This window comes from Paramisgurnus dabryanus, chromosome 1, assembly GCF_030506205.2.
Source record: "Paramisgurnus dabryanus chromosome 1, PD_genome_1.1, whole genome shotgun sequence".
Lineage (NCBI taxonomy): Eukaryota > Metazoa > Chordata > Actinopteri > Cypriniformes > Cobitidae > Paramisgurnus > Paramisgurnus dabryanus.
The window spans coordinates 69,105,670-69,121,467 of record NC_133337.1 but is presented as its reverse complement, the minus strand read 5'-3'; the positions used below and the strand labels follow the sequence as shown (position 1 = coordinate 69,121,467).

Below are 15,798 nucleotides of genomic sequence, written 5' to 3'. Positions count from 1 at the left end.
ATTCATTAGTTAATGGGAGCATATTTATATTTATTTATTTATTTGTATATTTATTGACAGTAAAATAAATATAGTTATTTAATTACAGCTAATTAAATAGTATACAGTAAAGAAAATACACACGTGTTAAATACAAAGTAAAAATAACTATAGTTTAAAATAGCACCGTTTCAGCTTTTGTTCTGCTCAATTTTTTTTTCAAATATAATAAATATTAGCTTTTGGTTTGTTCATTTTCTTCGGTGGAAATGAAAATGGTAAACAAAGATTATATAGCAAAAAACAATTGCTTTAGTTAGTATATTTCCCACCTCAACCCGGAAATGATGTCTGGAACTGCGCTCTTTGAATGTTTTCATTGTTCTGATGCTAGGAAATTATTTGTAGCATGTCTTAATGTTACTAAATAGTTTCAATGTTATTACATTCAGACGTTATTTTAGGTTTTGATGTGTGAACTATCCCAAATCCGAGTTGTCTGGAACATTAAAACACACAACAACGTATTTTTATTGTATTCAAGTTTAGTTTGAAGAACATACAATAATAAAAGCAAATGCTTAATTTTTCCAAATGTGAGGTTTGTTTTAAAGTTACGTTTTATGAACCGTATTTTTATATTTATCTTTTGTTGCTGCTGTAAGTTATATCTAAATATATATATTTGCAACCCGTTTAGATGATCTTGATGATGTAAGTAGCGCTGCTGTCATTTTATTTCTGTCGGCTCATATTCTGTGCGAGCAAGGAGAAAAGCGACGGAAATAGGAGGGGGAGAAGCCATCCCCTTTAAAAGCAACTGGGACATAGCGGAGAGCGAAAAAGGAGAGGAGGGGGTAGAAGAAAGAGGAATTAAAAAAGAAAAGGAAGAAAGATACAGGGAGGGAGGGTGCGAGAGAGAGAGAGAGCGCGATAAAAAAAGAAAGATGACATCCTGTGAATTGAAGCGCCGAGGTGGAGCGTCGGGCTGCGGCCGGGCTCGAGTGTTATTCTTCAGGGTCAGGGTTTGAATTCTACAGCGAGGCTTCGACCTACACTCGATTGGCCTGTCGGGGAAATCGAGGGGAAAACACAGATTTATCCACAGCAGACTTTAAGTTTTACTGTTTCAAATGAGACAATCGCATTACGTGTAACCGTTATTTTAACGTCTATATGCATCATCTCCTGTTTTATAATGCATGGTATTACAGTTTGGAAATTGATCTTAACACTGGTTTCGTATGCATATATAGTTTTAAAGTAATTTAAATGGATAAATACTACGTTATTGTGATTAACGGTTCGCAAATAAGGGTTAAATAGCAGCAAAGTGAAAAACAGTGTTCACATTTGCCTGGAAATCTGGGTTGGTTATAAAAAAAGGTTTTAACCTTTGAAAAATAGCTGAAACCACTTCTAAACGTTCATTATTTGCAAAATACAGACGATTTAAGGGACGCCAATGAGGCGCTATTAATCATACTATCGTGTAGTTGATGATATTCATCGGTCTGGAACAAAATGGATGCCGCGTGGAGCAATTTTCTATTTCAGGTGAGACTGACCATGATGTGTGTATATATGTGGACATGAATGTTTACATTTAGATGCAATCTCTCTCTATCAACATCTACATAAAAATTTAAAAGCGTTTGACCTCAGTCTGCAACCAGAAGTTTCTGAGCTATTCCTGCACGGAAGTTTTGAATTCAAACTTAGTACTTTTTGATTGTTCTTTCCCAGACCACACCTTCTCAGTCCCAAGTGGAGGGCACCCTCCAATCAGAACTTCTGACTGTCCACACGACCTCTCCTGAAACCCCACCCACTGAACACATTGCCCCGCCACCATCGACAGTGGACACTGCAGTTCTCAATGAAGACCATGTACCTGGTGGGTGAGTGGGAGGGAGGGATGGTGCTCCAGGAGCGGTGGGCATGGGGAAGGGGAGGGAGGTTTGGAGAGGAAACTGGCAGGGAGGGGTTGGAGGTTTTCTGTGGTTGCTTCAATGTTCCACAGTGATCACATAGAGAAATATGGTAAAACGACTCTCTGAAGCACAGTTAGAAAAACAAAGTTTCAGCCGGAAGCAACAAAGGCACTTCAGGTGCAATTTTTAATGTTGTTTACAGTAGTCTTGAAATTTCTCAATTGGGATTTCCAGGCCTGGGATGCGTTTCCCAAAAGCATTGTTAGCCATCTATGGTCGTTGTTACCATTGAACTCTATTGGTAATGACAGAACTTGCGACCACAGTTGCTTTCAGGAATGGCACCCCAGGAAAATCATGGAATATGCATATTACTCAAATCTGAAAGCATTCTTTGGTCCTTTTTGAGTCTGTTATTGTTTATCTATAAATCCATAACCAGTAATCAGGAACCAATGGAAAAGTCTTGTAAATGTATTGATCAAAAGCTGTGGGAACTCTGTAATATCCTTAATAACTCCCAGTTTTAATCTCCAGAGAAACCAGTGTCCAGACCAGCCCGTGCGGCTCATATCTGCTCCATCTGTGGCAAGCAGTTCAAGAACAGCTACAACTTGCGGCGTCATCAATCCGTCCATACTGGTATCCGCATGAAGGGGAGCTCCCAGAGCCAAAATGCTGTGGCCAAAGAGAGTACAGAAAGGCACACAGTCCCTCTCTCTCTCCTCCACCTCTCCATGCCCCAGCAGCAACCCCAAACACTCCCTCTTCTTACTGTACTGCCCCCTCAACACACACAAGTTCTGGCCACTCAAGATGGAAACGAAATTGCCATGGAGAGTGTGGCATCCACTGTGACCGCCCTCCCGCCTCCTTCACCTGTTGTCATAGCAACAGGGGAGTCTTTACAGGTGGGTGTATTCTCAGGGTACATTTTCATGTGTCATAAAGTGAATCATATGTAAGGGGTAATATGCAGCCATCTGACTGTTAGCGTAAAAAAAAATCTCAGGATCCTTGCCTGCTGCTGTTTTTATGCAGTTATTTGCCACGTGACTAAATTACTAGATACAAAAAATTTATTTTAAATATTTTATTGACTAATTTAAACGAATGCTAAATCCAAACAATTTTTTCTAGCAGTTTTTTTTCTTTGAAGTAACATTAAACATATCAAAACTATATAAATAACGCAAATTTAACTATATTGTTTAAAAAAAACTGTGTAGATAGCCTTTACCTAGGATTGGTGAAAGTGTACTGTTGGCATTTTGTGAACCAGCTTCTTGTGGTATCACCCTGGGAATTTTTTAAAATGTAATAACAGTACTATTTTTGTGCATTCCTTACTTGCATCTCATATTATACATCACTATTGTTTATTCCCCATCAGAGGCCAGTAAACCAGAACCCCAACACTGTGCGTAAAAACCATGCATGTGAGACCTGCGGTAAAGCATTTAGAGACGTGTATCACCTGAACAGACATAGGCTCTCCCACTCAGACGAGAAGCCATTCTCCTGCCCCATCTGCCAGCAGCGTTTCAAGCGGAAAGACCGCATGAGCCATCATGTCAAATCCCACCAGGGTGGAGTGGAGAAGCCCTACATTTGCCCACATTGTGCTAAAGCTTTCTCAAGGTAGGACAAACATTTTTGTTCTTGCCTTTGTTCCACACTTTACAGATTAATACAAACTAGGGCTGCAGCTATCGATTCTTTTGGTAATCGATTAATCTAGCACTGAATCGATCGAGTAATCGGATAAAATTTTTGTGTGTGTTTTTAAACAACCAAAACAAATAATGCATAGCGAAAATGATGTGCCTGTAAAGTGTTCAAGCATTTGGCTTTTATTTCTAAAAAAAACCTAGAGGTATTGACATTTGGCTCCAAAAAATAAGCCTATTTATTTCAATTTTTACCCATTTAGTGTTTATAAGTTCCAGTGCCAACAATTAAGCACTTTAATTTATTAATATGCACAACAGGTTTCATGCTGTAATCTAGCCCTGACATCAAAGTAAATATCTGGTTTATGTACATTTCTACACCTGCAGCATTTACCATTAGGCTACTAACAAATAATATATCATTTCTGGGGTGAGTCTATTTGCTATGGTAACAACCTGTGTGTGCGCGCGCACACGTGCATCTGTGTTTGTGTGTGTGTGCACGCGTTCTGTGCCTGAGGAAGAGTGACACCCCAGTCAGACATTCAGTTGCTTCATTGCAGTTTGGTTTCGGCAGAAATACATACATTACTTTTCAATAGAACGCTGCATTTGGTTTGCATCACTTGCATTGCGGTGCATTTAAGGTTAAGAATCCGTTCGAAAAATCACAACATCACGTCCCGCTGTATACAGTGAATGCATGTAGGGCTGTGACGATAACCGCATCACCGCAGTAATGAGATGACTACCGCAGTGCTGAGGTCATCATCGTCATCACTGCACATTTTTATATTTTCATTATTTATTTATTTTGCTGGTGAAAGTTACAGAAGTCATATTCTGTATGATATGAACTATACACAAAAGTCATTGTTAATCATAATTTACTGTCTTCCATCCTGTGTTTAGGGCTTCTAGAGAAAAAAACAGCTTTCCGCGCAAGGGGGAGGGATTAAACATATATAGGGGTTTATTATGTGCGCGTATCTGATTATTGTTATTTAATCACTTAGTTTCAGTACTTGGTGTCTACAGAAAATGTTCAATTAAATACACACAAATAGCCTACTGTCACGGGTGCAATCTTCTTAAACATGAAGCCATTACTTTAAGCGCGTCATGCCCAGGTGCTCTGATATTAATTGCATGCCATGGAACCGTACCAACTCACTCACTGCGCGAATAACTAAATCTCAAGTGCATCTCACAGCCACGCGCATTACATTATTCAGGTGCAAGGAGGTGTATGGGCAGAAAGAAATGCGCGTTGGTGATGATAAGAATAGCATAATTATTTAAACTATAATGGGCAAACATGCCAACTATAGTTATGAAGGCTAGGGCGATCGGCTGTAGACCTATATGTCTGACTATTGTAGTGAGGAAATGCCACTCTCTAAAATCACATCTTTTGATGATTAACTATCATGTGGCGTTTGTCGGACTTGGGAGCACCAAACATACCTTTAGTAAAGCATAAAACTTCAGCCCAGCAACGACAGTTGGAAATCTCCAAGACTTTAGCGAGATGAGCGAAGTACCAAAGGGACAGCACAGCAGTCAGGCAGGTGAGCGCTAACATACTGACAGCGTGACTCGCTAATGGTTTAAACTAATTTCTCCAGCTCGGGATCAAAAAACTCTTATTACGTTCTTGATAATGTAAATGGGCAGCAGAAATTTAAAGCATTGATTGGAGTATCTATAAGTTTTGCGCAGTTATTTACGGGATGATGCAATAGGCTATTTCGTTTCGTATCTGCTTTGAAAAATTCTAATGAAAAACATTAACTATAGTAACATGAAATAGTATTTATTTTCGATATCTTTTGAGTTTAATATGAATTATGGAACAGTTTTTGTCATTGGTTGTAACCCATTATATTGTGCAATAAATGATTTAACGTTCAACCAGTTGCGTTTGGAGGAATGCGTTATATGCACGGAGTGTTACCCGAAAAAAACACTAAAAATGTCTAAAGAAATTGGAATCAAGGTTTTGCTTACAAGAAACAATGTTAAGCTCGACATGTTCTGTCTAGTTTTTTTAGTTTGGGGTCGCTTGGGCTTTGGGGGTTACTGTTGTGCGGTTAACCGCATAACCGCGTGATTTTTTGATGTTTCACCTCGGTGAGAAAAAAATCCTAACCGTCACAGCCCTAAATGCATGCTGAAATTATTGTTGCGTGGCTACATAAAAGTTTAAGCATATGTGATGCATTGCGCGATTGGTCTGACTGGCGTGAGAGAGAGATGTGTGTGTGTGTGTGTGTGTGTGAAGGGGTTCTTTTTTAAGCTATACTCTTATATAGTATAGCTAAAGCCAGCACTAAACCTTAGTTATTAAGTTTCTTTAATAAACATACCTTAGAAAAAGACGTCATTGGTGTGTATCTCAAAACAAATCAATGGCACTGGCTTATTGTAAGATCTGTCAGTGCAAGTTACACTGTAAAAAATAAAAAGTTAACTTAGATTTTCAACTTGTTGCACAGCTTTTTTGAGTTTACTCAACTCTTGGGTGATGTAGTTCACCTAACTCAATTTACTGAGCAATGTCAACTTAAACCTACAAGTGGTGACTTGAGTCCTTTCAACTATTACGACTGTATAAGCATTAGGGCTGGGACGTTTGTAATTACCACCGCACCACGGCAGGGCATACTTCCCCACCGCGAGTTGCACTCCACCACCGTACTCGCGGTGGGGAAGTACGCCCTTCCGGTGGTGTGCATGTCACAAATTATGAAAAATATCAAGTACAATCACGCCCAGGGAGATGTCTTCAGGTTCGTGTTAACACAAACAGCCAGCAGACGCGGAGTTAATGCGCTATTTGCAAAGGAAGGCAAATGATATCAGTAGTGACCCGCTGGCTTGGGGGCAGAACAAGGAGGCAAGATAGTGGCCGTTTCTCAATCCGAAGACTGTAGCCTCCGGAGGTGGCATTTGCAAGCTGCATACGTCATCAAGACTGTCTTATTTCATAACATTAACAATTATAAAAAGTTGATAATTATTTGTTAATCATACATTGTTGTGTAAGATTAAAAATATAGGAATTTATTACTTGGTCACAACTTGTCACAACCCCCTATGCTGATAGTGATCAAAGACTATTGTCACAACTGTTTATCCAATACAGTGGGGGTTAAAGGTGGTCTTCTGATTGGTCAGTTTGAATGTATTATGTTGGTTTTGGTCAAGTACATTGGGGGTTAAAGGTGATCTTCTGATTGGTCAATTTGAATGTATCAAGTTAGGTTTAGTCACATGGTCAAGGGATAGAGGATATAGGTCAAGGTTTTTATGAGCTCTGGGCTTTTGCCTTTTGCATTGGCCTTTTCCCTTTCCTTTTCTTCTTCACCTGAGTTCTTGGGTTTAGGCCGAGATCCCAGTTCTTAAGTGTGAATCTTTTTCTTCTAAACTTCTTTCTCTGTTCTAGGGATGTCCCGATCAGGTTTTTTTGCCCTCGAGTCCGAGTCATTTGATTTTGAGTATCTGCCGATACAGAGTCCCGATCCGATACTTCTATAATACATAAAAAAGAAGAGAGAAAAAACAGAACCATGATGTTCCTTATGTCATGCCGCACGCATTGCTGTTTCTGTGTGGAGTCAAAAGAGTCTAAGGGGCTGTGTACACCAAAACTTAACGCGGCTGAAAACGCCTTGAGGACGCCGAATGCCAGCTGTTTTTCAGCTGAGTGCCAGCTTTCTTCAGCTGAGCACTTTGGTAGCTGTGATACTTCAGCTGCGAGTCGGTTGGTTGCTGTGGTAATGTCCCGCCCCTGCTCCACTGTGATTGGGCGGCCGTGAGAGAACTGACATTGACGAGCGGAGCTTTTCTCCCAAAGTTGAACCTCTTTCAACTCTAGACTCTCAGCGCCGAGCGCATGAAAACCGCCAAGCGCCGGTTTTCAGCGCGGAAAAAACCCGCTCACTGCTGGCTTATTTGAAAAACGCCGAGCTTCCATTGGAAACAATTGAAAACATGCGCCGGCCGCGGGCGTAAAAGTTTTGGTGTACACAACCCCTAACTCTGTGCCAGCGCATAACTATAAATGTGTTAAAAAATAATGAATATATACTATATATGTTCAGGGGTTAAATTGGGGTTTTGTGGGGATGCTCTGTTAGGAGGGAGGGTTCGAGGGGTAACATGTTTAATCCTGATGACAGCAAAGCCACTGGTGTGTTTCAATGACATTTTGGACCTCTGATAGGATTTTATAAGTTTCAGTTTTAAAGCTGTGCCACAGGTTGACCCAAACTTTAAAACCTGAACTTTAAATTATGCACATCTATGAGTCTGACACCCTATATGCATTGGTTGCACATGTCATTATGCACAATTGATCAAACTTTTAAAGGAAGTTATAAGAATCAACCTCCTTGACGTATTCTAGGCATAAGATAAGCTACCCAAAAAGACTCAATTAACAAGAAAAACAACATACTGATTCAGCAATATGTCTTATAAATTAGCCATAGAGATTCCCTAAGCTGGTCACCAGTTAGTTAAAAAATCCTTATAGTTAGGTCGTAATTAATTTGTATAATCAAAATACATTATTTTATTAAACAATACAACAAGTTGTATCCAGTTATCTAGTTAACATATTGTAATAAGATGATTGATGTGCCTATACATACTTTAATACTTTGTTTCTAGACTTCTATTAAGTTTTTTCGACTTCTTACCTCTCTCTATCGCTCATCTCTACAATGTGTAATGTGATCCTCCTGCGCGAATGCGCATTCTTGAGGTTCTGAGTAAGACACGGAGCTGCGTACTAATGTAGATTAACTGAGCACATAGTGACAAAAACGATCGACGCGTCGTTTAAATGAGCGGTAAAAACCCGGTTTTGGGTGCACCGCATGCACGAGTGTGTGAAGCCTATGAATGAAAACACGTTTATTATTCGGGTCAGTTCACACGCACCAGCACAGCGCGTACACTGGCGCAGAGCGAGACCTTCAGTATGTGTGCTGGCCCAATTTAAACCCTGCATATGTATCCGAGTCCTGATCGGAAGGTAACGTCCGATTCCGATCAAGTCTGAAACCACGTGATCAGGGCCGATTTCCGATCACGTGATCGGATCGGGACATCCCTACTCTGTTCTTATCAGGTAGTATCTCACATACTTTGGAAACAGTTAATTGTTTGTATTATTTACCATTTCATACATTTATAGTGTAACCATTTAAATTGTAACTTTAAGTCAGTATTGTTATTAAACCTTTTCATTTACAAATCTGTTGTTTAGTTTTGATTTAGTGTTAATACTTAAACGCTCCATATTGCAATACAATATATTCGTACTCTAGGAATGCTCTCTGACATATTTTGTCCGAAACCCAGGAACGATTGCAGTTTTGTTCCCCTTCCGAAACCTGAGATCCCTTACAGTTGTAATATGCTTATGACTTGCAAATGTCTGAAAATAATAAACCAGGCTTGATGACATGTACAGCCTGCATATGCGACCTCTGGAGGCTGCAGCCTTTGGATTGAGAAACAGGCTTTCTCTCTTGTTCACTCAAAGTTGCGAAAAAGTATCAATCTGCGCTACCAGTACACCACCAGAACGCGCTTTCAGCGTGGCTGGAAACATTATATACACTAAAAAGGTTTCTAACTTGTTGTTTCATGAGTGGAAGTGCTACAATAAACCAAGCGTGCCGCACAAACCCTGAAAAGTAAAGCCAAAATGTCTCGGTCGCCCCCCCCAGTGACTTGTCCCAGTATAGGTCATAAACCCCGCCTCCCCTGTGTTATTCAATGGGACTTGAGACCAACTAAACAATTTAATTACACTTCAATTATCAATTATTTTTCCGAAGCTGGTTTCTGTCATTTACTGTAGTTTTTATCACACTGATGTAAATTCAAGTGTTTGTTTTTAAAATAAGTTTGTTTTTGGTTAGTTATTTAATGTTATAAAACGGTGGTGTCACGTCATGATTGACAGCTGTGATCTGCGCATTCTGCGAGGGCAGGGTCTTGATTTTGCGGCCTTACTTCCTGCTCACTACTGCTCAGGACTGGTCCTGAAATCGCTACAGCGCAGACTCAAGACCCAAGATGTCAGCGCCGTATCGGCACACTGGCGGCTTCACTTTCTCCAATGGAAGAGAGGGAACGGGCGTTGTCTATCTTTTTTTACAGTCAATGCAATAAACACACAGAAAGGTGCCGATCCCCTGGGTGCTTTGGATACTTTTAACTCATATGTCGCATTTAACTCACCGGCAGAGAAAGAATTTGGCGCCTATGAACTATGGTGAATTTGTGCATTACCATCGCGGTGGTAAAAAACTGCCACCATCACAGTAATTAACATCATTTTTCCAGCATCTATCCATAAAGTTAATCCCAAACAAGTTGTGTAAAGGGCAACTCCTTGTGTTCCTGTATCCTTCAGTGGTAAAACATTGTGTTTGCAGTACAAAAGGTCATGGGTTCAAACCCAGGAAACACAAGTACTGATAAAAATGTCTAGCTTTTAATGTACTGTAAGTTGCTTTGGATAAAAGCGTCTGCATGTTTTGGACTGTGGGAGTGAACCCACAATGTCACAGAGAGAACATGCAAACTCCACAAAGAAAGGTCTCCTAAACAAAGTCTTTGTCTGACTTAAGGGCCGGGTATACTTTTTTCCGCGTCCGGCTCGCGCGCGCACGCGTCCGCGCAGCTTTCCGGGTATAGTCCCCGCGGCTACACGCGGATGGCCGCGTTCGACACTATACGCAATACAAATGATTTCTTATTCAAATTATTAGTCTAACAGGCTCTCAGGGCAGCACTGATTTGGCGACATGTACAGTACATTAAAACATTAGGATAGGTGAAGAAAAGTAACTGATCCACCATTGCAAACACAGTTTAGAACAAACAAGAAGACAACAAAGAACAGGAATCAAACAAACATGCTCCACAGCTTTCTGTTCTTGGAAGAAGTAAAAGTTAAAGAAGAAAAACGATAGTGTGTGTGCAAATGCTGTCTATTTCCTTTGTATAATTGTTTATAGTGGAGTGTCCTGTCTAAATATTTTCACGCGCATGCGCTGTCGTACGCGGACTGTACGCGCACTGTCCGCGCGGTCTCAAATTTTGGGCTGCACGCGGACGGTCCGCGCGGCCGTCCGCGGACCCTCCTGATGACGAAAATGACGTCATGCGGACGGCGCGCATACGCGGACGTCCCGAGTATACTTTCGGCTTTACCCCTTGCTTAAACCAGAGACCATTTTGCTGTGAGGTAATGATGTGCTGCCCTCTACACTGAGCACACAGTTCTCAATCATGGTAACAAGGAACAAACATAATTCTTTTAAATAACTTTAAATACAACATAACAACATAAATAAATCCAGCAAACATTAAAACGGTTATCTTTTTTAGTAAATATTAACCAAAGAAGTGAACGGTTCGCAAAGCATGCTGGGAACCATTCCGACCATTGTTTTTTTTTATTGCTTGTTCAGATTACTCAGTTTGGCAAGTTGGGAGAACAAGTCCAGTCAACAAAATAATATTTTTGCTTAATGATTATGCTTTTTTCATTCAGTGAACACAAAACAATGAATTGACCCGCTTCAACAAAGAAATCTTTTTTCAAGTTTCTTAATTATCTTTGTTGAAAGAACATTTTGAAGTTGGATTTTTACAGTGTATTTTCAGTTGAGACTGCTCAAAAATGTTTTAAGACTCGCCCCAAGCCTTGTCCGTGAAACCAGGGGAATATGTACTTATTTTCACTTTAAGCTCTTCTAATAGACATAGATTGATAAAGTTTTTATTGTTTTTAATGTGTCTGTTTTTTTCACAGGCCTGATCATCTTAACAGTCATGTTAGACAGGTCCATTCTTCAGAAAGACCCTTCAAATGCCCGGTATAGAAGCCATGATTATACTCCCAATTAAGTTTCTTGTACCTTATTGCTTATCATTTTAACATGTGAAGGTTTATGTTGTTTGGTACAGACATGTGAATCGAGCTTTGCCACACGGGACAGACTGAGAGCACACATGATCAGACATGAAGAAAAGGTTCCATGTCACATTTGTGGCAAGCTGCTGTCTGCTGCCTACATCACAGATCACATGAGGGTGCACAACCAATCACAGCATCACACTTGCCACCTCTGCAATCGCAGTAAGTATGATACTTTATACATATCCAACGCGTAAAAATAACGGTCACATACAGAATGCAAGGACTGCGAGATGTGATGCAAAGGTCACGTCAGTCGGACATTATACAAATAAAAAAAATCATGTTGCTAAATGCATTGTTTTGGAGTGTTGGTCAATGTGATCATTTACTCCTCAGGTTTCACCACACTGACGTACCTGCGTGTTCACGCTCAAAAGCACCACGGTCAGGAGTGGAAGGAGAGCGGAGGAGGGTTTGGCACCTCAGGGTCTGGCGGTGTTCTGGTTTGTCAGCTGTGTGGTGTGCACTGCAAGACCCCCACACAGCTGCAAGGCCACATGGGTACCCACAATCCCCCAGTGAGTGACCCCAACCCTATTAACACCACCACCACCACCAGCGAAGCAGTGCCGGGAAGCACGGTCACTTTGTGCAACATGGTGTCGACACCTACAGTGTTTGTCAGTGGAAACACGGTTGTGGACCTGCTAGTGACCGACTGCTCCAGCATCATCCCGCAACCTCAAAGCTAGCAGAGCAGGCTTGAACTACACACAAGCTAGTAACAATATTTACAACGGAGCATAGTTAAACCTGTATGACTCAAAAGAGCCATTTGTGATTAAACACTAAAGAAGCCAAGGACAAACTGTGAAAGAAAGGAATTTTAAATGAAAGTTCATCATGTTTTTATGACATGCAACACGTATGTACAATGACAACTGCTGTAGCATGACGCATATTGAAAAAAAATACACCTGAATGATGCACATAACAAGACACGTAGTTGCAAAACACTTATCCCTCCTAAAACTAGTTAGTTTTTCCAAGTAATATGTATATTTTCTGGTCTTGCTGAGGGGGCAGGAGGACAATTTTTGTCTTTCAAAGCGGTCTTGGCTTGACCAGAGGGATCAGGGCATAGTGATGGACAAAGACACAAGCAGAGAGCACAGTTTCTTCAGTGTAATGCTAACAGAAAAAAGCTTTCACTGACTTGATTCACTTAGTTGCTTTCTTCTTTTTATATGTTTCGTTTGCATTGCTACTACAGGACTTCTTGATGATAATGTGACTGTGTATTTCTACTGTACATCTTCTGCCCATTGTTATCATTGGCTAGACCTGTAAACCTGGCTCAGGATGGATTTATAAGGAAATCAACAATTGAAAGAAGGTAGAAAAGTCGCAGAAATCCAAGAGTTAAACTTCCAAATTATTTTATTTAATGGCATGGTCTTTACTAGCATGCACACACTAAGTGATATGTGTAGTTTTTGTTGTGTGTACTGATAGTATCGGTGCAGTACTGGCCAAATAACTAAACTCGTGTCAGTATAACAATTATCCAGACTACCAAAAGTAAATTCACAAGTATTAATTTAGCCACGAGTTAAATGCTTGTGGAAGATTGTGATAAATTCTGCTTTTTGGGTGAAGGTTCAGTTTGTTCCATCACCAAGGAGCAGTGAACGTGTTGGTTTGAGAAAGTGACCTTGTAATTACTGTGATGGCACAACCTGGCATCATTTGTTAACTGCCCACAAAGGACAGGAGATCAATTGTAATACATTTACGAAAAGTTTAAAAGTGTCAGGTGTTTTGCGTGAAGAAGATTGATAACAAGGAAATCGCATAAATAGCATAGGGTAAAGTGGCCTAAAATAAATAAAATGATCATATTTTATGAGAAACTATAGCTGTGTATTGTAAATGCTTAAGTTTGTGCTTGATGTAAACACACCCAGAATTGATTTTCTAAAGTATTTGTCAAAAACTAATACTAATTTTAAAAACAAAATGGAAAATCGATTTCTATTTTACAGTTATAACAGTGATGTTTGCATTGAGTATAAGTATTTGGCCATGACTGTATGTGTGGATGGATAGGCGTTTGGTGGATTTGATAGGCGTGTTTAGTGGCTTAGTGATACAGCAATCCCCTTGTCTTTTAAAATGTTCATGTTTTTCGTCCTCTGTTTCTCTTCTGTGCTTTTTCTGATATATATATATATAGACCATGATTAAAACTTCAAAATCTCCACCTGATTTTTGGATCCGTTTAGATTAGTGCTTCTGGATGAGGCCCTGTCTCTGACCAATTTGGAGATCTTTGTACAATTATGATCCTGCCTGTGAAAACCAAGACTCATAGCATCAAAGTTTAATTTCACCACATTGATTTAAATTTTTGATATGACCTTACTCTGTCAATATTAAAGATACCAAGGATATATTTTCACAGAATGTTCTTTACATTATGCAGGATGATTTGATGTAGACGACAGTAAAACACACACAAAAAAAGACTTGAGCTTGGTTTTTACTGGCAGGGTCACAAATTCTATGATCCTAAGCCAAAATTGGTAGTCTTGAATCACTTGACATGTTCAGCAACTGTTGATTAATGACTATTGTGATCGGTTTTTAGCTCTGATAAAGATTTGGAGCCACAGTCCTGCAGTGTTGCTTCCTTTGCCTACTTGCTTGTGTCTGCTTTTAAACAAGACTTTGCTGTTGTGCAGTCTGACATTAATGACAGCTGAGATCCCACAATGAGACATGACTTGTAGCTGGGATTGTATTCGTACAGTTTAAGAAACAGCAATTGTAATGGTCTAGAAAAATTGCGTGCACCTACTTTATCCTTAGCGACTGTCCATCAAAAATGAGTGCAACTGTTGTAACTGCATTCACTAAGAATATTATCAAACAACTTATTCGTATATGATGTTTTCATTTTTTTCTGGTTTGAATGGTGTGTTTAATGAAGGGCTTAATCATATTTGTTTAAGTGTAATTGAGAATAACACCGAGACATAACACTCTTTACTAGGTCAAGGTTTCAAAACAGTATATAAAAAAAAGAATTGTCTTGCTTCCTGGATTTGTACTGGAGTGTTGGATCAGTTTAGTGTTGGTACTGTATACTGATATACCTGGTTAGACATTAACTTCATTTTAAAATGAAACTTGTTCTTCCTGTTTAAAAATGTAGTTGTTTTTATAAAGGTAAAATTTTATTTAGGTTCTTTATAATTTAGCGTTGATATGAAATAATACCTCTAATCTCTGTAAGCTCTGACAATGCATCTTAATGCCATATTGTACACTACCACATTTAATTCGTCAAACTCTGAAACTATTTTAAATTATTGTCAGTGAACAGGGAAAGAACCATGATGGGATGTATTTATATTTATATTTTTATATTTCTCCGCAGTATGCATGTCTATATACAGAGCAAAACAAAATGTTGATGCTTACCATGACCATTAATATTGTTATTATTATTTTGTAGATTATGTTAGACCATGTTATCATTTTGTAATTTTGACTATTAAAAAGAAAATTAGGTAATTCTCTCTGGCTCAGGCGACTAGTAATGTGAAAATTTGAGTGCTGATGTGAGCTGATGTGTTTGTGTGTAAGAGGTCTGACCTTGATTTTTCTGTTTCCATTAACTTCATCTATAAAATTAATCCATATCATTTTACCAAAACTTTCTGAAGTTTAAATGGGGCTATATTCACTGAGAAAACTGAAGTAAAATTGTAGATTAAATCCCTGATGTATCATTGTTTTCATTTCTGCCTGAGGATCTCTGTCTCAATTCACCCACAGTATTATCTTAAGAAATTTGCCTTGAATATATTTGATGTAGACCACAAAACCAGTCATAAGGGGCAATCTTTTTTAAATGTAAGTTTTGAGATTCATACATCATCTGAAAGTTAAAAAAATCTATTTTGAGCCATACAGTGTATTTGTTGGTTATTGCTACAAATATACACTACCATGAAAAATTGAAATTTACCAGATCAAATCCTGGTTCTGCACTTTTCACCCATTAAGTTGTACTCGTAAACATTGTCCCTCAAAGCAGTCCAGCCTTATTGTATGAATTGTCTTCTGCAGTTTTTTGTAAATACAACTGTTCTTGATTGATTGTTTAAAAAAAAAAGTTAAAAAAGTAAAGAAGTACAACACTGTTCTGTGCATATAGAACGTGTAGTGTTTGCAAGGTAGCACTTTCTTATTG

General features: G+C 39.2%; 1 protein-coding gene across 2 annotated transcripts; it reads left to right on the top strand.

Annotated features, from left to right (window-relative positions):
* The first annotated feature begins 788 nt into the window (after positions 1 to 788).
* Positions 789 to 15,320, top strand: mazb (MYC-associated zinc finger protein b (purine-binding transcription factor)). 2 transcript variants are annotated; one of them, XM_065253427.2, is made up of 7 exons: positions 789 to 1,536; positions 1,726 to 1,876; positions 2,451 to 2,824; positions 3,307 to 3,554; positions 11,430 to 11,493; positions 11,585 to 11,756; positions 11,934 to 15,320. In XM_065253427.2, the coding sequence occupies exons 1-7, from the start codon at positions 1,504 to 1,506 to the stop codon at positions 12,287 to 12,289; spliced, it is 1,398 nt and encodes a 465-aa protein (XP_065109499.1). In that variant the 5' UTR covers positions 789 to 1,503; the 3' UTR covers positions 12,290 to 15,320. The 2 variants fall into 2 exon arrangements, with proteins under 2 accessions (XP_065109499.1, XP_073671993.1); XM_073815892.1 differs by lacking the exon at positions 789 to 1,536 and having other exon boundaries at positions 1,729 to 1,880.
* The last annotated feature ends 478 nt before the right edge of the window (positions 15,321 to 15,798 follow it).

Bases quoted from the DNA above. Each gene is read 5' to 3' on its own strand.
- mazb (XM_065253427.2), top strand. From the start codon at position 1,504: ATGGATGCCGCGTGGAGCAATTTTCTATTTCAG. The intron at 1,877-2,450 runs GTGGGTGAGTGG...TTTAATCTCCAG, and splicing joins CAATGAAGACCATGTACCTG to AGAAACCAGTGTCCAGACCA. The intron at 2,825-3,306 runs GTGGGTGTATTC...ATTCCCCATCAG, and splicing joins CAACAGGGGAGTCTTTACAG to AGGCCAGTAAACCAGAACCC.